The 23,879-nt window shown below is 41.1% G+C and overlaps 1 protein-coding gene and 1 non-coding gene across 2 annotated transcripts in view; both read right to left on the bottom strand.

The window, feature by feature from the left end:
* Positions 1-280: 280 nt before the first annotated feature.
* Positions 281-23,879, bottom strand: part of ECT2L (epithelial cell transforming 2 like) — a 62,978-nt gene continuing 39,379 nt past the window's right edge. The window contains 11 exon segments of the mRNA XM_060167659.1: positions 281-784; positions 2,451-2,623; positions 11,070-11,158; positions 12,482-12,504; positions 12,507-12,543; positions 13,234-13,393; positions 13,492-13,592; positions 15,255-15,402; positions 16,812-16,869; positions 17,121-17,172; positions 17,285-17,371. Of these exon segments, the coding sequence (XP_060023642.1) occupies positions 657-784; positions 2,451-2,623; positions 11,070-11,158; positions 12,482-12,504; positions 12,507-12,543; positions 13,234-13,393; positions 13,492-13,592; positions 15,255-15,402; positions 16,812-16,869; positions 17,121-17,172; positions 17,285-17,371 (1,056 nt within the window). The 3' untranslated portion in view covers positions 281-656.
* On the bottom strand, positions 18,806-18,878 carry TRNAG-GCC (transfer RNA glycine (anticodon GCC)). The gene has a single exon. It is a non-coding gene; the product is annotated as a tRNA-Gly (tRNA).

Below are 23,879 nucleotides of genomic sequence, written 5' to 3' on the forward strand. Positions count from 1 at the left end.
CTCACTGTTGTGGCCTCTCCCGTTGCGGAGCACAGGCTCCGGACACACAGGCTCAGCGGCCATGGCTCACGGGCCCAGCCGCTCCGCGGCATGTGGGATCTTCCCGGACCGGGGCACAAACCCGTGTCCCCTGCATCAGCAGGCGGACACTCAACCACTGCGCCACCAGGGAAGCCCCCAGTTATATTGCTTATGCATATTTTTTAAATCCATAACTATTTCATGAAAATGTTAAAGATAATTGGTAAATCACCAACAGATAAAGACATTTCTCTGATCATTTAAGAAACACTTTTCATTACGACTTTATTTTTCATTAGATCAGAAAACAAAACTTTAAATACCCAATATCCTTATTCAGTCTTAGGTTCTGTCAGTCACATTACTCTAAATAATACTGTTCATGAAAAATAACTACCAAAAGAAGTGGTTCAAAATATCGTACTCAAATTTTTCTTACTGTGCCTTTCACATAATTGAGCATAGATGATGAAGTTTAAAAGTTAGGAAGAGCTTTATGGGTCATCCTAGTTCATCCTCCCATCATCCATGACAAATAATCATTCTGCTCCTTACTGGATCTTCTGGAACAGAAAATAACATGCTGTCTGTCTTTGCCAGGGCAGGTTGGAACTCCCAGTGTTTTAAGTCCAGTCTCACTTTTCCATACTACTTTCGATGGCATTTTGGAGTACTGACAACCACAGGAATTTATCATCCTCAACTTCTGTAGCACAAATCCATTCATGTTTTGGACCTTGAAGAATAAATGCATTCTTGATATCTATAAAAAAAAACATTTGAGGTACACTAATTAGTCTTTGCAGGTAAAAATCAAAAGGAGAAAATGTTTTAAAATTCAAGTCATCTTGAAGAATTTTTTGAAAATTAAAAAGAGATTCAAACAAATACAAATCCAGTTTAGAAAATAACTTCCTAAATTACTGAATTATTCAAATATAGTCTAAAATAGTCTTTACATTATAATTGTTTAATTATAATTAGCAATTATTTTTAAAGACTAAGTGATAGACGATGCAATGTTCTTTAATTCCAGAAGGTACTGGGACCAGTAAAGGTCTTTACTAAGAGTTAACTGTAGATAAATGCTGAGAGCTAGACCTAGGCCGCCTTGGTATGAGGCCAGGACAGAATTAAGCCAGTGACTTAGCTGAATGCCCACTTTTAGCTAACATTATGATGTTCTGACATATAGCATAACTGATTAAGGGGAGGTGAAAGGAGACATGTCATACATGTTATGGGTAACTAACCCTTCTTAGCTGAGTTTGTCTTCTAGGTGAAATGTTTATTCCCACATTTAGTGTTCATTTTTTCTCATCCTCAGATTTTAAATGGAGCTGAAGCTAATGGGAAGCAGACCTTTTTAGATAAATTCCTTCTCTAAGATCTTGGTTCTGGCTTTAACCTTAAGTTCTACCTTCACATGCAGTGAAGAATATTGGAATGAGAGGTGTTACATTCAGATTGCCTGGCCTAACAGAAATATAGGAAAGAGATACGGATCCTTTTAAGATTGGGAAGTAGAATGTAAGATAAAAACTAAAAATAGGTACAGTAGGTTTAAGTAGGATTCCTTTTTGTAACAAATGATAGATTATTATGAATGAAATGTTTGTTATTAAATACCCTTTACAAATCGATCCTTTATAGAAGAACTCTTAAATATGAACTTACGGAAGAAGAGGTACAGTCAGATCTGCAAAAATCACTTAGTCCTAGTAGAATGGAAAAATAATAGATAAAAACCTAAAATTGTAACATCCTCAAGCAAAATAGAGTAATGGTTAAGGACTCCAGCTCTCCTGTCAGACTACTTCAAAGAATCCTTCACAATGATGTAGGGTTGTGTTTCCCTTTGTGATTTTTTTTTTTTAAGATGTTGGGGGTAGGAGTTTTATTAATTTATTTATTTTTGCTGTGTTGGGTCTTCGTTTCTGTGCGAGGGCTTTCTCTAGTTGTGGCAAGCGGGGGCCACTCTTCATCACGGTGTGCGGGCCTGTCACTCTCGCGGCCTCTCTTGTTGCGGAGCGCGGGCTCCAGACGCGCAGGCTCAGTAGTTGTGGCTCACGGGCCTAGTTGCTCCACGGCATGTGGGATCTTCCCGGACCGGGGCTTGAACCCGCGTCCCCTGCATCGGCAGGCAGATTCTCAACCACTGCACCACCAGGGAAGCCCCCTTTGTGATTTTTGAAAGCTGTTTTCTTAATGTCTAGGGTGTGTGTCTGACAATGCCAGCATTCCTTTCTTTTGCTATTTTAGAGGTAGATGAAAGTTTACATTAATGAGACCCTAGAAGTATTTGGGAAATTATTTGCAAGCTGTCAAATTCTAGTTCTTGTCCTGCTTCTCTATTTTAATAGTTAATATGTTTTATATAATGTAGCTTTCTAAAGGTATTTAACTCTTGGGAGGAAAAGAGTACATACATTTGGAATCTGGAATATCTTCTATGAGTAGTCTGTGAAGGGCCACTGATGCAATGAACTGGTAGGTTGATTTTGAAGTCCTTTCAAACGGAGTATGAGACGTGCCCCCACTAGAAACAAGCAGTGCATCGTTGAAGAGGAAAAGACTGAGATCACAGGTATGTTCATAGAGCCTGGGTTTAAAAAGAGAAGGAGCAGTTTTAGAAGTTTTACATACGTGTTTTGTTACACAGTTCACCATCTTTACGCTCATAAGCTGATAGTCAAGGTTCTTCCCTACCTTAGACCTTTTGAATGGCTTATTGAAGTTCTCTGTATATTTTCCTCCTGGTGTGAATAGTCCCTCTGTCTCTCAGACCAGTCATGTGGGTGGGCCTCAAGGTTCCTGGTGAAATGGTTTGAGCTTATCCATTGGACAAGTATCCAATCAATGCAGGAAAAATGAACACTGCACTTTCCCAACTTTATGACATGAATCAGGTTAAAGCTCTGTTTTTAAACTTTTGTCAGAAGGTTGGTATTTCGTATTGATGTATTTAGGCAATCTGGGGAAAATACATTTTCATTTGGTTTGGTTTCATCTTTAAGGGTAACACGTTGGGTTAGAAAAAAGCACAAGAATCAGTAAGGTGCAAGGTGTCTTAAGTAGGAAGCAGGGGAAAGGAAAGCATTCACTAAGTAGGAAATAGGGATTTTTCTAATTTTGATTGGAGGAAAATTGATAAGTATGAAAAGCTGGAATTAAGTAGCTCTTCATTTCCACAGGGGTTGCTACCATGGTCAATGGTAGGCATGTTTATCAGCAGGCAAAATATTGTGTCCCTAACCTCCATCTAGTATCTTCTGTTGGTGGACCCAGGTCACAGTGTTTAGTAGGTTTCACTGTACTCTAGTATGGGTTATCTCATGTCAGTACTCAATGGAGCATCAAGTGATGTGCTAGGGAGGAGCTTCGGGGAGCCCCACCGAGCCCCCCCCATCTCCACCCCCACCAGGAATGGCCAAGTACAGCAAGCTCATTATTTCGATGGAGGATGACTGAAAAAAAATATGTTTTGCTGAGAAGCATCAAGCAACCCACAGGAAGTTACTGTGAGGAAGTGAGTCAATTTACTGGCTTTTTCAGAGGAATTCTCTTATTTTTTATCTTCATCGTCTTTGTTTAATTTTTAAGTTGTTGATTTAGATCCACATAAAGTTTTACAGCAATGCTAAAGTAACATCAGAATGTACTATCAGCTTTTTTCGTGTACTGTTCTTTTGTTTCACTTTTTCTTTTTGCTTGGCTCACTCCTCCCTCCACTCAGGTCACTCTAGTGCACATCTTTCCACTTTTCTTTAACCTGCCTAGGTAGTCACTCACAGATGTACCTGTATATGCATCTATTTACAGGTAGGGTGCCATTGTTTCAAGTATTATTCGAGAATTTTTTCTTTATTTTCTCATCAATGGAAATCACTTCAAGTTCTTTTTAGTGACTAAGTGATACTTAATAGTGTGGATGAACCATGATTTATCCGACTCTTTCCCGTTTGATGGGCATTTGCTTTGTTGACAAGCTCAGGTCTCTTTCTTCCCTCCTTCCCTCCCTCTCTCTCTTCCTCCTTTCATTTGTTCTTTCTTAATTGCCACTGTGATCAATGTTGGGATAAATCGATTTCCTTACATATAAACAAATTCCTTACATGTGCTGTTATTTCTATCAGCATTCCCAAGGGTAGGATTGACTGGCCAAATGGCATATGTATTTTTATCAAAGACTTCCAGATTGTTCTCAATAAAAGCTGCTATAATTCACGTTTAGAATCCACTTTATATTATAATGGCTCTGACATATATAGTACAAACTTTAATGTGCCTCTGAATTACCCAGAGATTTTATTAAGATGCAAATTCTGATTTGGTAGAGCTAGACAAGCCTGAGATTCTGCATTTCTAACAGCTCCTGGGTGATGCTGATATGCCGACCACACTTTGACTAGTGAGGCACTTAAGTTGTTTATTTATTACAGTCATGCGTGTGACATAGGCAGAGGACTAGATCGGGAGTTAAACATTTTTAAGGAGTGCTATACTTCAGGTTCAGCTCTTTGGAGCGTGTTAGGAAATACAGGTCACGTTAGGTGTGTGGATAGATAGAAGTGCAGTGGTCATCCAACCACTGGAGCTAACTTCCTTTTTCAAACATTTCCTTCCCACCTCTGTGATTATTTAGGCTGGAAGGAGTGGGATGCTTCATATTTACTCATAGTTTATAAGAAATAATGTTCTAGATCAATTTGATAGGTTATTCTGAGAATAATGGAGCACATAGAGCTAGGGATGAGGGAGAGGGGAAGCAAGAAAGATGGGGTGCGTTTAAATCGGTGTGTGGTGGGCTGTATATGGTGAATGGCCACTTTAAATAGGCAGAAGAACTTCACCCATATTCTTGACCCTTTTTTGGCAATATTTTTACTACTGATAAGAATCATCATATCATTTTAGAAAAATGTTCAAAGCTATAATAAAACTTTGCCGTTCTATCTGAATGACCAGGGAATGTGCCTACAAGAGTGTTTTGAAGAAGTAGCTTTGAAAGGGGTGTTTGCTTGGTAAACAGATGTCTGTTTTTTTCCTTTGGAAGGGACAGCATTGAAAGTAGAGGTAAATGAAGGAGAATTCTAGTTTTGTGACCCACTTGGACTGGGTGGGTGGATGGCCCAGAGGAGGGAAGGAGCAGGCACATTAACTTGAGCTTGGAGTTGAGGCCACTTGTAATCTGAGGACATGAGAAGGGAAAGATAAACGCACAAAGAGGTTTTTATTATTTTAATCTGATTAGGAAAGTGCTATTTAAATTATATATAAATGAATTTTACCTACAATAAAGCTTTCCGAAAGCCATTTACACCCCCCCCCAAGATCTCCAGTAATTTTCATCCAAAGACAAAAAACAACAGAATCTTTTTTAAAAAACTTAGTTCTTCTGCACATGTAAAAACAAGTGATTTTGCCCTTCATACCGACATAATGGAGCAACTGAAATGGGAGCTCTGGATCCTACTAGGGTTTCATAAAGCTGCTTCTGCTCACATTCAAAAGAACCAACTCCAGGGTTAGAGTTCTTTCCTTGAACTTGGATAGGATTTCTTTGCTAATTCACAAATAGGCTCAGTGACTCAGCCAACCATAGTTTAAATTCTTAACACCATTGGAGAAGTGTTTTGTTGTTTAATTACTACATTAGCCAGACCAAGAGACAAAGTACCCAACTTCCATAAATACATAAAACTTTGAAAGTAATTTTCAGAGCACAACCTTTGGCATGAACAGACAAAACAGTAGGTCATTGGTTCTGTGAGCTGACCTGAGCCAAAACTCTGAACGGTGGATCATTGTGGCTTTTTGGGTTGCCAGGATAAAAATCAGTTCGGAGCCAGAGTCCAGCATCCCTGAGAAGTCTGGGTATTTCTCTCTCCCCGGTGCCTAGCTGCCCTGGTAAATGACTGTAGGTCCCTCTGGGTAAGCCAAAAGGAATGTTAACAGTGTGCATGCTCGGTAGTGTGGTAGTGTTTTTCCTCAAGAGGACTCGGGGGTCTGAGAAGTGGATGGCTCTGTTTCGTGATTTAAAGCCATGCCTGTATTCACCCGTCTTAGAGGGCTCCACTTTTGCATCTTTGGCGACACCCCCATTAGAAGGAGAACAAAAATAAACAAAAATGCTAAAAATCAGCAAGCTTAAAGTCACATAGATGAAAATTGGTGTTTCTGAAAAAAACAATAATATAAAAATTCCAAGGTACATAATGTATTATAAAAGCTTAACAAACCCAGAACTCTGAGGGCTGTATCCGGAGAGGGAAAAATGCCTCCAGATTCCCTAACTCTAAAATGACTGCGACTTCATCTCTACCCCAGAGCAAATTTTTTCATTTATAGTACAAATATTTACTTGTTCTTTTTGTGTCACTGCTCTTGTTTATTGGTAATTTGTTTAGTACTTTTTGCTATGTTGGTGAGTTTATTATGAGGAAGTCTCAGTTCATCTTTCCACCTGCTGGTCTAATCAGTGGATAGAACACTGAGACCTGGTTTTGAATTCTAAACAAGCACTTATTAGTAATGTGACCTCAGACAAGTTACTCAAGTCCAGATTCCCCACGCATAACATGGTTGCATTCCTACCTTCCTCACCAAATGATTGTAAAGAGTATATCAAATGAGAGAAGTTAAAATATGTGGTAAACTATAAAGCTTTAGGCTCATGTGAGTTGGCACTGTGTGCAAAAATATAAGCAGACTTTCCCCTAAGTAGAAATCCCTGATAGAAATCGTGGGAATGTCATTTCTTGGGTTTCATATGACTTCCTAAAATGACAGAAAACAAGGTTTCAGCCTAAATGTTCTGTGATAACTTTTGGAATATGAACCTTTTTTGCATTTACTTAAATATTAATGTAAAATTACATTTGTATTTATTGCTTGGCAAATCACTGAGATAGTGCCTACTTAAACATAAATGTACCTTTAATTAGAGTGTAAAATAATGTAGTATTCCCCTGTTTTCCTGAAACTCTCAAATGTACTGTTGTCCAAATACTAAAGCAGAAGTCTAAATTCTAATATTTGAGACTTCTGGTTGGATGTGTAAAGAGCTTGGAAGTCATCACTTCCATCACACGACAAAAAGGAAGCTGAAAACTCAGAATCAACAATTCTTCTTAGATCCATCGAAGAAGTGAGGTTATAAAGTAGATTACCACCCCAAAGCTGAAGAGATGAGCTGATACGGAGAATCACAGCTTACTGAAAGCAGAAACTGCTGTTGGAGCCAGCATCAGGTAAGAATATTAAAGGGTAGTTGACTAATTGCTAGAGCCTGAGTGTGAACTAGTTGAAGAGATTACGAATTCCTGGAGGCCTAGCACTGGCCCACACCACACCTCCGCACCCTTGCATGAGTTTAAAACTTGCAGGAGTTTTACCTCCAGGAGCCTCACCAGATTCTCACTGTGACACTCAGAAAAATACCCTCATTCTTCCCATGGGGAGGGAGAAAGTAACTATTTGAAACATGACCACAGAGTCCTATTCTATTCTCTTAACAAAGGCCTGCCTTCAAGGGAAACAATTTTACCAGAATCTAATCAAGATGAGGAAAGGGAAATACCCAACCCAACAGCTACCTCTAACCTTCCTGTCTCATCTTAGAGGTGACTAATAATAATAATAATAATAATATAATAAAAGTAAAAAAGCTGATAGACACTTGTAAAGGTCATAGCCCAGGGGTACAGTCTCACTAAAAACCTGAGACCTAATGATAGGACATACAACTCTTTCCTTCCCCTCACATCTTCCTACCACATCAACAGGACTCCTTATAATAACAAGGTATTATAGCTGAAAAGGACTGCAAGGTTCAAGTCCTATTTAAGGAATATCTAGGAAAACCCAAAGACAACAGGGGAGACAAAAATGAAAATTTCAGCCTCTGACACCACAGCTACAACAAATGGTAAATACAGGCTAACATTTAGCCAGATAAATGTAAAACCTCATACTAAAGACCTATTGGCCTCATTTCCTTTTATCCAATACATCATGTCTAGCTTTCAACAAAAAAATTATAAGGCGTGCTAAGAGGCAGGAAAACACAGTCTGATAAGACATGGCAAACATCAGAACCAGACTCGGATATGGTAGAAATGTTGTTAGAATTATCCGACCAGGGAGTTTAAAATAACTAAGATAAGCTAAGTTAAGAACTCTACTGGAAAAAGTGGACAACATGTAAGTACAGATGGGTAATATAAACAGAGAGATGGAAATTCCAAGAAATAATTAAAAAGAAATTCTAGAAATCAAAAACACCATAATAGAAATGAATAATGCCTTTGCTGGGCTCATCAGCAGACTGGACATAGCCAAGGAGAGAATCAGTGAGCCTGAACTACATCAACAGAAAGAAAACAGAAGAGTAAAAAAGAAGGGAACAATATCCAAAAGATGTGGGACAATTACAATGGGTGTATAAATGTCTAATGGAAATATCAGATGGAGAAGAAGAAGGATGAAACAGAAGAAATAGTTGAAGTAATAATGGCTGAGAATTTTCCAAAATTATTGACAAGCACTAAACCATAGGTCCAGGAAGCTTAGAGAATACCAAGAAGGATAAATCCCCCCAAATCTATATGTATCACATACAAATTCGAGAAAAGCAAAGAGAACGATAAAATCTTGAAAGTATCCAGAGACAACAATGAAAAACAAAACAAAATGAAACGTCTTTCTTATAGAGGAACAAAGGTAACGATTACACTGGATGTCTCTTTGGAAACCATGCAAGCAAGAAGAGGGGGGAGTGAAGTAAGTGTTGAAAGAAAAAACCCCACCAAACTAGAATTCTGTAGCCAGAAAAAGTATCCTTCAAAAGTGAAGGAGAGGGGACTTCCCTGGTGGTGCTAATGGTTAAGAATCCGCCTGCCAATGCCGGAGACATGGGTTCGAGCCCTGGCTCAGGAAGATGCCACATGCTGCAGAGCAACTAAGCCTGTGCGCCACAACTACTGAGCCTGCGCTCTAGAGCCCGTGAGCCACAGCTACTGAGCCCACGAACCGCAACTACTGAAGCCCGTGTGCCTAGAGCCTGTGCTCCACAACAAGAGAAGCCACCGCAGTGAGAAACCTGTGCACTGCAACAAAGGGTAGCCTCCACTCACCGCAACTAGAGAGAGCCTGCACCCAGCAGCGAAGACCCAACGCAGCCAAAAATTAATTTTTTTAAAAAAAGTGAAGGAGGGGCTTCCCTGGTGGTGCAGTGGTTGAGAGTCCGCCTGCCGATGCAGGGGACACAGGTTCGTGCCCCGGTCCAGGAAGATCCCACGTGCTGCGGAGCAGCTGGGCCTGTGAGCCATGGCCGCTGAGCCTGTGGGTCCGGAGCCTGTGCTCTGCAACGGGAGAGGCCACAGCAGTGGGAGGCCCGTGTACCGCAAAAACAACAACAGCAACAACAACAACAAAAAGTGAAGGAGAGGGACTTCCTCCTGGCGGTCCAGTGGTTAAGACTTCACCTTCCAATGCAGGGGGTGTAGGTTTGATCCCTGGTTGGGGAGCTAAGATCCCACATGCCTCACAGCAAAAACAAAAGAACAAAAAAAACATAAAACATAAGCAATATTGTAACAAATTCAATAAAGACTGTAAAAATGGTCCACATTAAAAAAAAATCTAAAAAGAGAAGTGAAGGAGAAATAAAGACATTCTCAGACAAACATTGAGGGAATTCAGGGAATTCATTGCCAACAGATCTACCTACCTAGCAAGAAATGTTAAAAGAAGTTATTCAGAGAAAAGGTAAGTTATATAAGTCAGAAACTTGGACTTACATAAAGGAAGAGTGTTTGAGAATGAATATGTGAAAGTAAAATAAATTCTAATAATAAAAACTGGAATAATCCCTAGCATGTCTCCTACTACACCAGTGCGTTTAGAATTGCTGGCTTGACAGCTAGTTTCCTTCTACCACTGTAGCTCATTTCTATTGCTACTGACCAAAAACAACAAAACAAAACAAAAACACCGTGACAATGAGAAAAGTGACACGACTATGTGATTTGATTTTCATTTAATATCCACTCCAGGTGGGGATCAAGGTGAAGGGACTGGAAGGGACTGGTTTCTTCCAACCTCCCCCGTCCCTCGCCACTGCCACCACCCTGCCCTGGGCCTTTGGGAAACATTCACTGAAATATTCATTGAAATAACAGGCAAACCAATTTTCATTTCTTTTATTGCAGTTAATTCCTCTCCATTTGGTTGCTCTTTGTTGAGTTATCATCTTTGCCAATACTGAAAACATAGATGGCAAACAATTTTCTAAAGCAGGAATTGAAAACCTATGGCCTCACCCCTTGTCTTCTGTAAATAAAGTTTTATTGGAACACAGCTACACTCATTCACTTAGGTATTGTATTGTTTTTGAAGATTGTATTATTCATTATGTATTGTATTTATGCAGCTGCTTTTGTGCTACAACAGCAAAGTTAGGTAGTTGCCACAGAGATCATTCAGCAAGAAAGACCTAGAATACTTACCATCTGCCTCTCTACAGAAAAAGGTTGCCCATCCTTGTTCTAAAGGAGGAAAGGGAATGCTAGCACCCTCTCGTCACAATAGCTCTTATACTGTGAGCACTGTACAAACTAGAAATGTGAGACCTCAATACCATGGTGGTCTTAGGGTGAGACCTTCTGAATACTGACCTCAGTAACTAACTGCGGACAATCAACTGGTCTTCTCTTTCTCAGAGTTGAGCAGATCATCCATGTGGTACCCCGCAACACTTGGCTCTCCTTTCAGTAGGAAAGTGACCAAACTTCAGAACTCCTCTTTCAGTGGAGTTAGTGGTCCCGGCAATGACAGTTTAGCTTCTTCCATTCTACCCAGTAGCTGCCTGGTATGCGAGTGAGGTGATAAAACACCTTACATCATCTCAGAGAGGGGTGTGTGTGTAACTTTTTAGTTCAACACAAAGATTTATCGTAAATTTACAATATGACAGACATTGTACTGGATTCTGGGTACAAGATAAATATGATACAGTCACAGCCATAGGATAGTTAAATATTTACCTTAAAGAGAAACTTAGTTCTTCATCACAGCAGTGAAGTTGGGCTACATCTTGGACCCTAATCAGATATCTGTTTACTTCTGATAGAGTCTATGAAATAAAAAACAAAATTAGAAATATATAAATTTTTAGAAAATAATTTCCACTACTGAAGAACCATTTTATATCCCAGAAGATGTAAGTGTTGAGTAGAACTCAGTTCAATTATGAAAAAGCATTGTTTGTCAAACAGTGAAAACTGTATTTTTAAACTATTGAAAACATTGTTTTATTATAAATGCTTTCCTAGCATCAAAAATAAGGTGGGGGTGGGGTGAGTCAGAAGGGATCTATGGAGAAAAGGAGGTGAATGAAATGTTACAAATTAAGAAGTCAGGCCCTTTTACTGATCTAGCCATGGAGATGATCACTTGATGTGTATAGTGATCCAAAGGTAAAGTTCTGTGGGCTCTGTGAGTTCCAAGATTTTGGATTTTCTGTAATCCAATCAACTCCACCTCTTTCCCTATCAAAATGTGCAGATCTAAATTAGGCCCAAACAACTCCACCTTGCTTCCCCAGTTTGAGCAAATAACAATAACACTTCCAGTCAACTGATATTTTAATTCAATATAATTCATATATTGAACTCCTAGTATATGCTGAACGCTAGAAGACACGTAAATCATAGTTCATACCTGATGGAGCTCCCAATCTTGTGAATAAAGGACTGAAGGAAAACGTGGCAGAGACCTTCAGGGCGCTGCAGAATACCTAGGAAGGGGCAGCTCACACTGGAGATGTTGTGGGATACTTCACAAGGCAGACGAAGATTGAAATGGATCTTCAAAGGATGAATAGGAGTTTATCCAGTGGAGTAGAAAAAGAAGGCAATTTCTGAGAAGGAAGAGCATGGGCAAAGCACAAATGTGTGAAGAGAGGCTCACGTTATTAGAGAACTGTGAGTAGATTTATGTGGTTTGATCATAAGGTGGTAGGCGAGGCAGTGAGAAGGAGGGTAGAATGGGACCAGATGATATTCCGTAGGTAACAGATAGCCGGCAGAGGACTTCTAGGATTCCCGCTGATGTCCTCAGTGGGCAGAATCCTGCACCAGATACTATGTGCAGGGAGATATAAAACAGTAAAGACACGGCCCCATTCCTCAAAGGGGGTCATGATCACAGTAGTCCCAAGAAAGGTGCTAAGACTGCAGAGAAGTTATGGGATGGGCTCAAGACCACTTGTGCCTCTTCTCATCTAGCATCCTTGCCAATAACAGGGATGTGGAATATGAGAGCTTGGCAGCCCCTGGCACACAGCAGGCACTCAATGGATGTTAGTTGAATCAAAATCTGTATGTCTCCTTTTTGCCAGTGACTTGAGATTATAATTCATGAGCCTGAGATGGAGCAAGTGCATCAGAATACATACCGGGCACCCACAGATGATTCTATGTCTGACAGCTGATCTTTCATATTGATGTTCTGCTTCATCTAGAAAACAAAGTGATTTTAGGGAAACTGAAATTGTGATATTTTTATACATAAAAAAATAGATTAAAATATTTTATGGCACTTGATAAGGGCACGGTATTTTCATAAACTATTATGAGAATCTCCATTTCCTGTACCCAATACGTTTTAAAACAATGAGGCTAGCGACAACACTGTATTCAAAAATTTCTTCTGGGCATAATGAGCTGTCATTTACATTCAGCCCAGACTCCCATGCACTGTGCACGTCACAGTGATATTTTCAGAATGGTAGTACCGTACTCCAAGATGCTGAATTCCTGCAGAATATAGTTGTGATTGCTCTACTTACTTAGGCAGGAAAGTTAATACATGAAAAAGTACTTTCAGAAACAAAGGGTTTTACTCTTTTTCTTTTCTTTTAGTTATCTAGAAAAATCACCCAAATACTCCATTTTTTAAACTTTTATATTAATAAAGATTTTATTGTACTTCTACAGGTATCTGAAAACATTGTCTCATGTGATTTGGTTTAGAATAGGTGCCCTCCGTGCTCAAAATTACTGAATACAATGACTTCACATTAAAAGGATGAAAGACTTTGAAGTAAAGAATACCCCAGGAGGATAAGGTATTTCAGGATCTTTGAGTTAGAGTACACAAAAGTACTGTAACATTTTTAAAGGACACAGGCTCTTAGCAGCAGCCAACCTGATCTATGTAACCTTTGTATTTCTTGATTACTTCAATTGCAGTGGTCGAGTCCCGTCCGTGGTCAACATGTTCTGCAGAAGTGTGAAGCCTCAGAGCGTAGAGAAGATGAATATATTCTTCAGACCTTCGGGATGGGTGCAAAAGCAGCTCTGGAAGGCTGTATGAGGCACAGACAAGGGAGCCCTGGTCTCTTTCTGAAGGCCAGAGAACGCCCATACTTGGGGTGCCCCGGCTGTGCTCTCCCTCAGAGCTTACCTCAGCATCTTTGTAACAATGGTCTTATCATGCCTCTTCAGGAAAGCTCGGAGTGCTGGTATCATTTCTCTGCAGTAAAGGTGAGCATGATATTGTCAAATCTCTATAAGACAGTTTTGAAGCATTCAGTTCCACCAGGCGAGCACCATCTGTGAAGCACTCAAAAGCAAAAAGGCAACATCTACATCTAATCACAGTGTTATTAACACTATAGGTGCTTACTGATACCCCAAGTATAGTGTTTAGGTTTACCATAAACCTAACCCTATTCATTGAACTTAATACGTAGAGAAAACTGAAAATGGGCTTTGTGTGCAGGTAGGCCTGGATTAGAATTAGAATTCTAATTTAATTCTATCTAATTCTATGTGACTTTGTCAAGTTACTTAACTTCTCTGAGCCTCAGTTTTCTCATGGATATCATATCTAACCTTGCAGTGAGTGGGGAGGGGGCGAATCCTATCCGTAAAGTGTCTGTCACACAATAAAGGTTATTTCCTAATAGTAAGAGACTATTAATGGGTTCACCTGTAATACTGCTGTTAAGCATGTTTTCCACAGCAACATTAAAAAGGTGCTCCACTATACTTAATATCTGTTTTAAAATGTATTATTCATCACCATTACAGCCCCCAGGAAGTTACCTCATTTTTCTCAGATGGAAGTAATGCTAATTTCTAGAAGTCAAATAGTCACTGATTTCAGAAATGTTAAGAGCTAACATTTATTGCATGCTTACTTATATTCACCCCCATGCTAGTGAAATAGATACATTATTATCCATAATTATAAAAATGTTGGCACAAATTTGCCTGTAATAATATATGATGCTTTGTTCCAATTCTTGTCTTAAATGTCAGTTCTATGAAATTGCTTTATTCATGCAACTTTCACATAATCGAGTTGTCCTGCAGTGTTTAAACTCCCCAGGTGGGGCAGGAAGAGGACAGCAAAGGGCAATGTCTGAGGTCAGGAATCGTCCAGAGACTTCCCAGCCCCGGGCTTTCCCTTCAGGGCCTCAGTGCAGACAGGTGGACATGGCCACAGTGGACGTGGGGACAGTGGCAGAGTGCACCACCACGTCACAGGGTGCCTCTCCTGCTACCCTTTTGATGTAAACTGAGGAGGGAAGAGAGGTATCCTACTGCCATCAGAGGAGATCCCAACAAGAGCAGCAAGGGGCATAGACGGGAGCTGCATATTTCCGCTCAGACGGTGTATGGCAGGAGTCACAACAGGGACAACTGTTTATAATGCGCTCGCTCGGGAATGCAAGACAAAGGAACTCCTTATTTCATCGTGAGATTTCACACATTGAGTGCTTTTATTCCAATGTGTGGATTATGAATTCCTTTTCTCCATGAGAGAGCTGGACTCGCCCAGGCCGCCCAGGCCTGTAGTGGCAGCATGGAATCAGGGTTAACAGTCTTGCTTCTGCCTCATTGTGAAGCATGTTCCTGTAACCGAGCCCCAGGGTAACTGGGACAGGTGGGAGTCAGGCTTTTTGCATGAGGATAAGTTCAGTCCCACAACCGGTTCCAGGGCGCTGCTGGGTCAAGCACTGTGCCAGCCCGTAGTGACACAGAATTAGGTAAGTCAGGGTCCCCGTCCTCAAGGAGCTCACAGTAAACCAGAGAGGATCTGGAAGCCAAGAGTAGACAAGAAGTCTTTCCTGGTAATTGTAGTCCTTCGGGTTACACATGAAACTTCCTCTCAAGCTCAGAAGGGCTAATAGGTGCCTGGATGGTCACTCAATCTTTTACCTTCTCCGTAGTTTTCAGAATAACAGGGTAATTGTTGAAGAAATTGGTGTATATGTTCAACTGGCTTCCAAACTTTATGAATATTTCTCCCACGCAGTGAGCTGGGCCCCATTCCTGTAGTCTGTCTCTCAAGTCATCTAGAAACCACCTGCAATATGAGGAAAGCGTGGCCATGAAATATTGGCTAGTGACAACCTATAAGCTTAAGAAATAAATTCGTGGTCAGTCGTTTAGGGCAGGGCTTTTGTCAAATCCTTTTGTCTTGACACTGAGCGGTTCAGATTTGACAGGAAAGGAGGAGATGGGAAGTGAGGACGCAGGTTGAGTCAGGTGGTCGTCCACCGAAGACCTTCCACCAGTTTCCACCGAAACTCAGGCTCTTCTTTCTGTGTTTAGGGAAAAGTACCTGTGAACCCGCCACTCCTGGGTAATTAGGTTGCCTGGTGGTCCGTATTTTCTATATATCAAAGTCCTGTTTTATTTTGTAATGCAGAGGGAGAAGCCATACACTGGTGTAAAGAAATCCCACATCCTGATATTAACTGTGCTATGTTTATGTATGGAGAAATTAATTTTCCTTACTGGGACTAGGTAATTCTTTTCCTTATATTTGTACTTTGGAAAAGTTGTAAAATTAGTATCTTTACAATAGAAAACAATTACAGTATTCAATTTTTAAAAATCTAATGGCCTTGTAATATTTGAGGCTAGAACGATTAAAACTCCTAGAACACAATTTCCTCTTTCCCCTCCAGCCCTAGGTCTGCCCCACACTGCCCCAAATAAAATATGGTAATACTAACGTGTAATGCCATGTGATCTTCACCTGAAACATCAACCATACTTTCATGAACTAAAATTAAAATGTAAAAGTAATTTAAGAGAAAAATCAGAAAACTCATTCTGTTTGAAATACTATAAGCACTGTTCTTGGTTAAGTTTCATCTTTCAAACACATGGTCTGTATATAATGCCTATTTAGACATATCTAATGAGTTAAAAAATACATCTATATCCCACTTGGCAGTTGGCTTACAGCCCACATTATATTTTATGTGTATTTACATATTTTTAAAATACTGGTGTTATCTAATATTTATCATCATTTTGACTTAAGGTTTCAGTTGTCAAAACTTCTGTCGTTGTCTTAAAACCATTGTCAGGTATTATTACCAATAGTCGGATGAGATTCTATCATAATGACTGCACTATGTAAATGCCCTCCTCCTTGGTGGTTCCTGGGGTTGGGTTTGGGGATGAGTGAGCGCGGGGCCGGCGAGGTCCACGGCGGCACCATCCACTGTAGGCGGACCGGCCCTGGGTGTTGTGTGACTGGGAAAGAGCCTTGGGGCTGAGCTCCGTGCTGCAGGATTCAAGATTCTCTCTTTGCCTGTTGTCTAACCTTAGGGAAATCCTTTAAGTTTTCTGACTTTACTTCTTCCTCTACAAAATGTGGGTTCTAACACCTGACTTACAGGATTCTGTGGTTGAAATGTGATAATAAATGTGGATGTGTGTTGCAGAAATGCTAGACGGCACGCATGCACTGTGTGTTACTGTCGCACAGGACCAAGCCTCTGCCTGTCTGCACCTGCTTCATCCACTACTACCCTTTCTAAACGGAAAGACAGAGCCCTAAAAGTTATATTGATTACACTCAGTGTTTGAAGTCAGACCATAGCTGATGGGTCGGTTAAACCCTGTGAACCTTCACGTCCACGTACCACTTCTTTAAATGCCGTCCTAGTGTCCTATCAGAAAAGCAAGGAGTAGCACAGAGATGGCTCTTGCTGCCGAGATGTTACATGTCCATCCTCTTGCCTCAACTTCTTTTTAGACCAGGATTTATTCAAAAGAAAAATCTACTGGCTGGATTTCCCCCAGTTATATTTGGAGGGTTCTTTCCCCCTAAGAGAAACTTTCAAGATAAAAGGAAAAACAAACCAGAATAAAGGTTGAAGCTTTTTTTTTTTTTTTTTGGTCAGGAGCAAAACAAATAGAAAATTCTTATTATGTGGTAATTGGCTTACCAACTCAAGCAGCAACTCAAAATTTGGACCGTTTTTGCTGAGACTTGATTTTGTGTCCTGAGGATTATCTTCTATAACATTTCTTTCCTGAGGATTAAATGCAGACTTGGTTATTTGGGGCGGGCCCTGGGATGTCTAACTGCCCAGTCAGCGCCAAGCCCCCTGAGGGTTCAGAAGCTCTGCCCTTCAGCCATAACCATAGTGGCCCTGAGACACAATGAATTAAGCACTCGACAAATTTGATGCCTCTCTTAAATTAAATGTTACGTTAAAAAAATAATAACCTTTTGCTTCCTAGGAACTGCACGATACTTGAGAAACTAAATTCAGTGCAGCTCCCATTCCCCTGGAGTCAGGAGAGGGATTCTGCTCTTCAGCTGCTCCTCCCAGGTGCCTGGGACCAGGCCTCTGCCTCAGCTCTGCTCTGTCACCAGGCAGCAGAGTGCAAACAAGTTATCTTGCTTTTAAGCGCCAGAAGCAAAAACTCACAGTACTTTGTAAAATTCACCTCTTTGTTCACCTCGTGAAAAAGTAATTCACATGCCATTTCTAGATCTGTTTCCACATTAAATATGGCTTATTCTTTCTTTACTTTGCCTTGTTAATTGTTCTTATGGCTTCCATATAATTTAGCACGTTAAAAAAAAAAAAGCCCCCCCCTTCGGCCTGCAGCATCCCAGGGTCCACCCCAGCAACGGAACAATGGTCCCATGTTTGTGCTGAGGCGTATGATAATTAGTGGCCACTACTGCTGCCCTTCCTAGTCAAAGATAAAACTATCTATGGCACCCCATTGATATGTAGGAGGGAGACTGAAAAAAAACACCAATTTATAAGCAAGACTCCTTTTGCCTTACTCTACTCAGGCAAAAACAAGTTTTTATTCTGTACCTGCAGCCATCCCTTATGGCTGCCTGAAGCCTTTGTATAAGAGGTCCTGGAACTGCATGCAGCCAGCCAGCGCCTGAGCCTGAGCGCTTCACAGCTGCCCCACAGAGCCTTTCTGCCATGTCCTTTGTCTTCCCCGTTCGGGGCTGACCCATAGCGGCCTGGCACGTATTTATACTTAAATCTACTTTGAATTTTGACACAATAATTTCTATGCATAGAACACTCTCTTCTTTCAAAATAAATTATAGTGCTGATAATTTATATGGAGAAATGATAACTTCAACCAGTCAGGGTGACACCCGTAGTTGTGTAGGTATACGTGGCTGCAGGCGTAAAATGAAAATGAAACTCAACCTGCCTGGCCGAGGTTAAGAGAACCCAAGCGGTACAGATCGGATTGTGGATCCCACAGACGAGGGAGGCCCCCTTACCTGGGATATCATCTTTTTGTACAGGCCCCCATGAGTGCTCAGGCATTAAACTTAAGGAGTGGACGCCTAGACCCCTCTGGCTCTCCTAGAACCTGCTTGCTCATACTGGGGCTTTGTTTCATCTCTGGCTCAGCAACAGCTTTTTAAATTTTTTATTTATTTACTTTTTGGCCATGCTGAGTGTCTTGCAGGATCTTAGCTCCCTGACCAGGGATCGAACCTGGGCCTCCTGCAGTGGCAGTGCAGAGTCCTAACCACTGGACCGCCAGGGAATTTCCAGCAACAGCTATTTTTTAAAGGTAAAATTTTCTCTGTGGCTAGGAAATCAGTTTGATGCAGTAATTGTGTTTGAACCTAAAAACAGTGAGTTCTCTCATTTTATATTATCCGTCTAATTATTAGGATTTTTAGAGTCTATTTTTTGGATAAGATACCATCCCCTCTTCGTTTTTAGGGATGAATTGGGATGAAGTAACAGGGGCAGCAAACTTTGCACATTTTTAAGAAAACAATTATTCGGAGCTGCTGGGCCTTTGCCTTGGCTCTGTCCATGACCTGTAAGGGAGACCTTGGATCACACGTTAGGAATTTTCCTCTAGGATCTTACTTATTGCTAACATCCTAGTTATTGCTGGCGCTTCTCCCAGAAAACACTTGGCTGCCTGAATTAGGGACCAGAAATAGTTGTGAAAATGACAGGTACAACTATGTCATATGTCATTGTCAAGAACAACTATGATTCTGGCTGTGACTCATCACTGTGGTTGTATAGTATCAGTGTAAACACTATAGGCGTATCAAGGCCAGGAGTTAACTACTCACTGGGCAGCAAGATGATAGATAGATAGATAGATAGATAGATAGATAGATAGATAGATAGATAGATAGATTGAGTGAGCTATATATGTATCTGTCTATATGTATATAGGTGTGTGTGTGTGTGTGTGTGTGTGTGTGTGTGTGTGTGTGTATTTGGTCCTGGATTTGGCAGACAAGCCCTCTTTTACACAAGCCCCTGTGGAAGGGTCTTTAAAACAATTATCTCAGAAGAAGGCATTACTTTCCACTCCTATGGCTGAGTGTTTGTGTGCTCTTCTGGACGAGTATCTACACCTTTAAAAATAAACCCCGAGGTGTGGAGATACTCAGCTTCTCTATTTTATCTGAATTCAGCACCTATGTTTAAGCTGTGGTTTTCCTTCCTAGGGTCCCCAAATTTGTTTCATGGGCATCACGCACAAGCTCTCAAGTGTATAACAGAGAACCAAATAAGGATCTAACACCTATTTTTTCTGATTTGATTTTGAAAAAAGAAGATATCAAAGACATTCCTAGGCACTAAGGTGTTTCACATTTCTGTAGTTTTATTACAGGCAGACGATGTAACAAGAGCAGGCCTGATTTCCAGCATGGAGGCAACTTTAAGCCCAAACTTTCTGCATCATTTTATTAAAGTGATTAGATGATTAGGTTGAAAAGACTTAATTCGGTGTGGATTTTATTTGGCAGTGGAAAGAATGAAAGTATCTTTGAGAGGAAATGTTCTAGGTGACCATTCTTTTAGGGGCCAGAGATTCCAGAAATTGTTCTCAACAATAGTAAGGTCTTTCAGATGTAAAATGAACACTTCACAAGAAGAGGCACTTACAGTTTTGTTCCTTTTGCTTTCTTCAAGCTATCCTGCTCCAAAGAAGGGCATTTCTGGGGCCTGTATGTCCATGGTTGAGGGTGACAGCTTCATTCTTAAGAATAAAGGTTGATGGAAGAACTTCAGTAAGGTTTCCAGGGGGTCAGGAATGACCCAGATGTTGTAAGGACTTTGGAATAATTTGGAACCTGTGTGATGTGGTTACATGTCGATTATTCCCTTTAGTGAACCAAGGGGAAATGAGTGGTACTGGAGCCCTGGGTGCTATATTTCAAAGGTTTTCACAGGCTGAAGGAGGGATGGAGAATACATCCACCTTTTTGGGAGAATAATCCTCAGAAATCTCAAAGAGATAGTGGCCACCATAACAAGGCAGAAGGACTCTGAGAAGCAGAAAGAGCATCTCGATTAAATGCCGCCCCTTGTGCCCCACCCCCTCCCGTGCATTCTGCTAACAGGCATTGATCATGCTGCGCCATCTGTGTATGTGTCAGTCTTATCCACCTCAACGGCAGGGGCTGTGTGTTATTTTATGTCTATCCCCAGGGCTAGCACAGTGCCTAGCACGTGATTGCTTCCTATAAGTATTTAGGGAACTGAACTGAGAAGCTGGGGACTTGACCTCTGCCTGAGAAGTGGTTTGTGATGGTTAATTTTATATGCCAACTTGACCAGCCCACAGAGTGCCCAAATGTTGGCCAAACATTATCCTGGGTATGTCTGCTAGGAGGTTTTTGGATGAGTTAACACTGAAATCAGGAGACTGACTAAAGCAGATTGTCCTCTCTAACGTGGATGGGCCTCATCCAATCAGTTGAAGGCCTGAGTGGAACAAAAAGGCTGATGCTCTTGCAAGTAAGAGAAAATTCCTCCTACCTGAAAGCCTTCAAACTGGGACACTGGCTTTTCCCTGCCTTTGTATTTTAACTGAAACATCAGCTCTTCCTGGGTCTCTAGCCTGCCCTGCCTTTGAACTGGAACTACTCCGTTAGCTCTCCTAGTCTCCAGCTCACTGACTCACGCTGCAGATCTTAGAACTTGGCAGCCTTCATAACTGCATGAGCCAATTCCTTACAACAAATCTCTTTCTCTATATATACACTCACATCCTATTGGTTCTGCTTCTCTGGAGAACCCTGATGAATACATGGTCCGTGAGCGTTTCCTGAAGAGAGAGATTTAGGGGTGGGGCATCAGGGAAGCAGGGCTCGGACCTCTAAAGGGTTTAGATGTCCCTGCGAATGTGTTTATTAAGACTCCTCTCGGGGAGGATGCTTGTGGTTGGGAAGAATAAGCCACTTCAGGGGGAGGAGGGGCCGCTAAGGTGCACAGTCTGCTAATGACGGAGGGCGGGGGCTGAATAACTGCAGGCCTTCCGTTCTGCTGAGCAAGTCTGGTGGAGGGGACGCTGCCTCCAGCCGTCCACCCTGTTTGCCCCTCCCTGCACTGTGCTGTCCTCTAAAGCCAGGTGGACAAAAACTTCCAGAATATCAGGTTAATGGGGCAACAAACGATTTGCCTGCTGGGGGAACCCACAAGTCTATTCCTCCTAACACTGTCCATGGTGACTTTGTGTTGGGGGTGGCATCCAAGCCTTCAGTCATCACAGATAGGTGCTTTTTCAATGGGCATGAAATGACATTTTCATAGAAATCAGCTCTCTGAATGACGATGCAATTTTCAGTGTTTCCTGAATCCAGATTATTTCACTTAACCAAGAATGTACGGATTCTGAATATAGTACTGGCAAAATTATTTTTTCTTGACTAAAGAACTAGCTTCAAACCCACTTTTTTACTTTTATGAATTTGAATCTCAACTTAAATTTAAAAAAAGAAGAACCATTTTTAGTTTCACCAAAAAAGTGTCCTGGGCCACAGATGAAAAAAAATTCTTTAGGTTATGTTGGGCAGAATGCGAGTATCCAGTTCTTCCCCCAAAAGCCAACTAGTTTTACTCCTGTCAGTGTGATGCCACGTATGCTTGTAAGTGACTTAGATGTTACTCACATTATGAAACTACAAAGCATACTTTTTTAATAATAATCCATGAAAAGGAAGTTCTTAGGAGAAATGACCAGATGAAAGCTTTCCAGGTAGAATTATCATTTTTGTTTATGAATTTCTTAAGCACATGTGTCTAACTGTACAGTGAAGCAATGGCATAAACATGCAGCAGCAACTTTACCTTCATGAGTAAATTGCACGTTGCCTTTGGGTCACATTTTGTCAGAATAAAATTTCCTTCAAAGTCTGCTCTTTTTACTACATTTCTTCAGCAGAAAATATGACAAAAATTCCAGAGGGTTGTCCTGAAAAATCCACCCCCCCCCAAGAAAATTTCTATTTCAAATACAGGTCAACAGAAGTGCAGCAGAAAACACATTTTTAAAGTAGAGTTTTCATCTCTCTACCTAATTAATTTGCAAGTCCAGAAAACAAAGTAACTGTTATTCAATTAGAGTCAGTAAATGGAGCTTTCCAGTTAATTTCTCAGCTTATGGTCACAGTTCAGTTAGGATGCCAAGATCTTGTGGGAGGGTCTCAAGATCTTCAGAACCAAAGTGGCCCACACTTTTTAGCCAGATGAGGAAAGGGGACAGGACAACTCTTGTGTCTTCACAGGAAAAAGAAGGTCTGGGGGAGAGGCTCCAGCAGCAGAATTCCCGGGGAAAACACCCCGTGAGACTCCCAAATTTGGTTGCCTCTCTGACTGTAGGTTTGAGCACCACCAAAGTTATATCATACAAGGTTATTTTAAAATAATTTGACGGTAATAAGTACCATGAACCTACACCAAACATGTTGACTAATTCGTTGGTGTTTGGGGACGGTGCGGAGAATTTCAGGGCCTCAGGATCATCCCTGTAAACGTCTCTGATCATATTATCAGCAAAGTTTTCCAGGGCCTTTACCACTGAGCTGCCTGAGGATTGGCTAGTGCGGTGGGGAGCTGAGTCTTCAGGGAAGAAATTCATGGCTAACGGCAGCTCCCCAGGTTTCTCACTGGACAGCGTACCCAGGAGATGTCTGGTGCTTGCCCAGGAAGCCAAGTTGAAACCACGAGATAAGGAGAGAGTGTCCAAAGACGTTGTTAAAGCACCCACAAAGTGGAATTACTACAGTGAGAGGGAAGGATTTGAGAATTTTTCCTTGGAAAACTAGAGACCTTACACAGCATCAGGTATGTTAATATTGCCCCTACTCCTGTCCTATTCTCAACTGCCTCTGAACTGAGGATTGCATACAACTGTCCCTCCGTATCCACGGAGATTGGCTCCAGGATCCCGGCTGGTGCCAAAATTCTCGGGCATTCAAGTCTCTTATGTAAAATGGTGTACTACTTGCATGTAACCTAGGACATCCTCCCATATACTTTAAATCATCTATTACTTAATACCTCGTACAATGTTAATAGTTGTCAGTGCACAGCCCAATTCAAGTTTTGCTTTTTGGAACTTTCTGGAATTTTTTCCCCTATATTTTCCACATGTGGTTAGTTGTCCTAGGATGCAGGACCCATAGGTGCAGAATCCACGGATACCTATGGCTGACTGTATTTTATTTTCCTATAACCTTGCCATGGTCTTGGGGCAGAGTGTGTTCTGTACACTGCCCCTACTCAC

This window comes from Lagenorhynchus albirostris, chromosome 12, assembly GCF_949774975.1.
Source record: "Lagenorhynchus albirostris chromosome 12, mLagAlb1.1, whole genome shotgun sequence".
Taxonomy (NCBI): Eukaryota; Metazoa; Chordata; class Mammalia; order Artiodactyla; family Delphinidae; genus Lagenorhynchus; species Lagenorhynchus albirostris.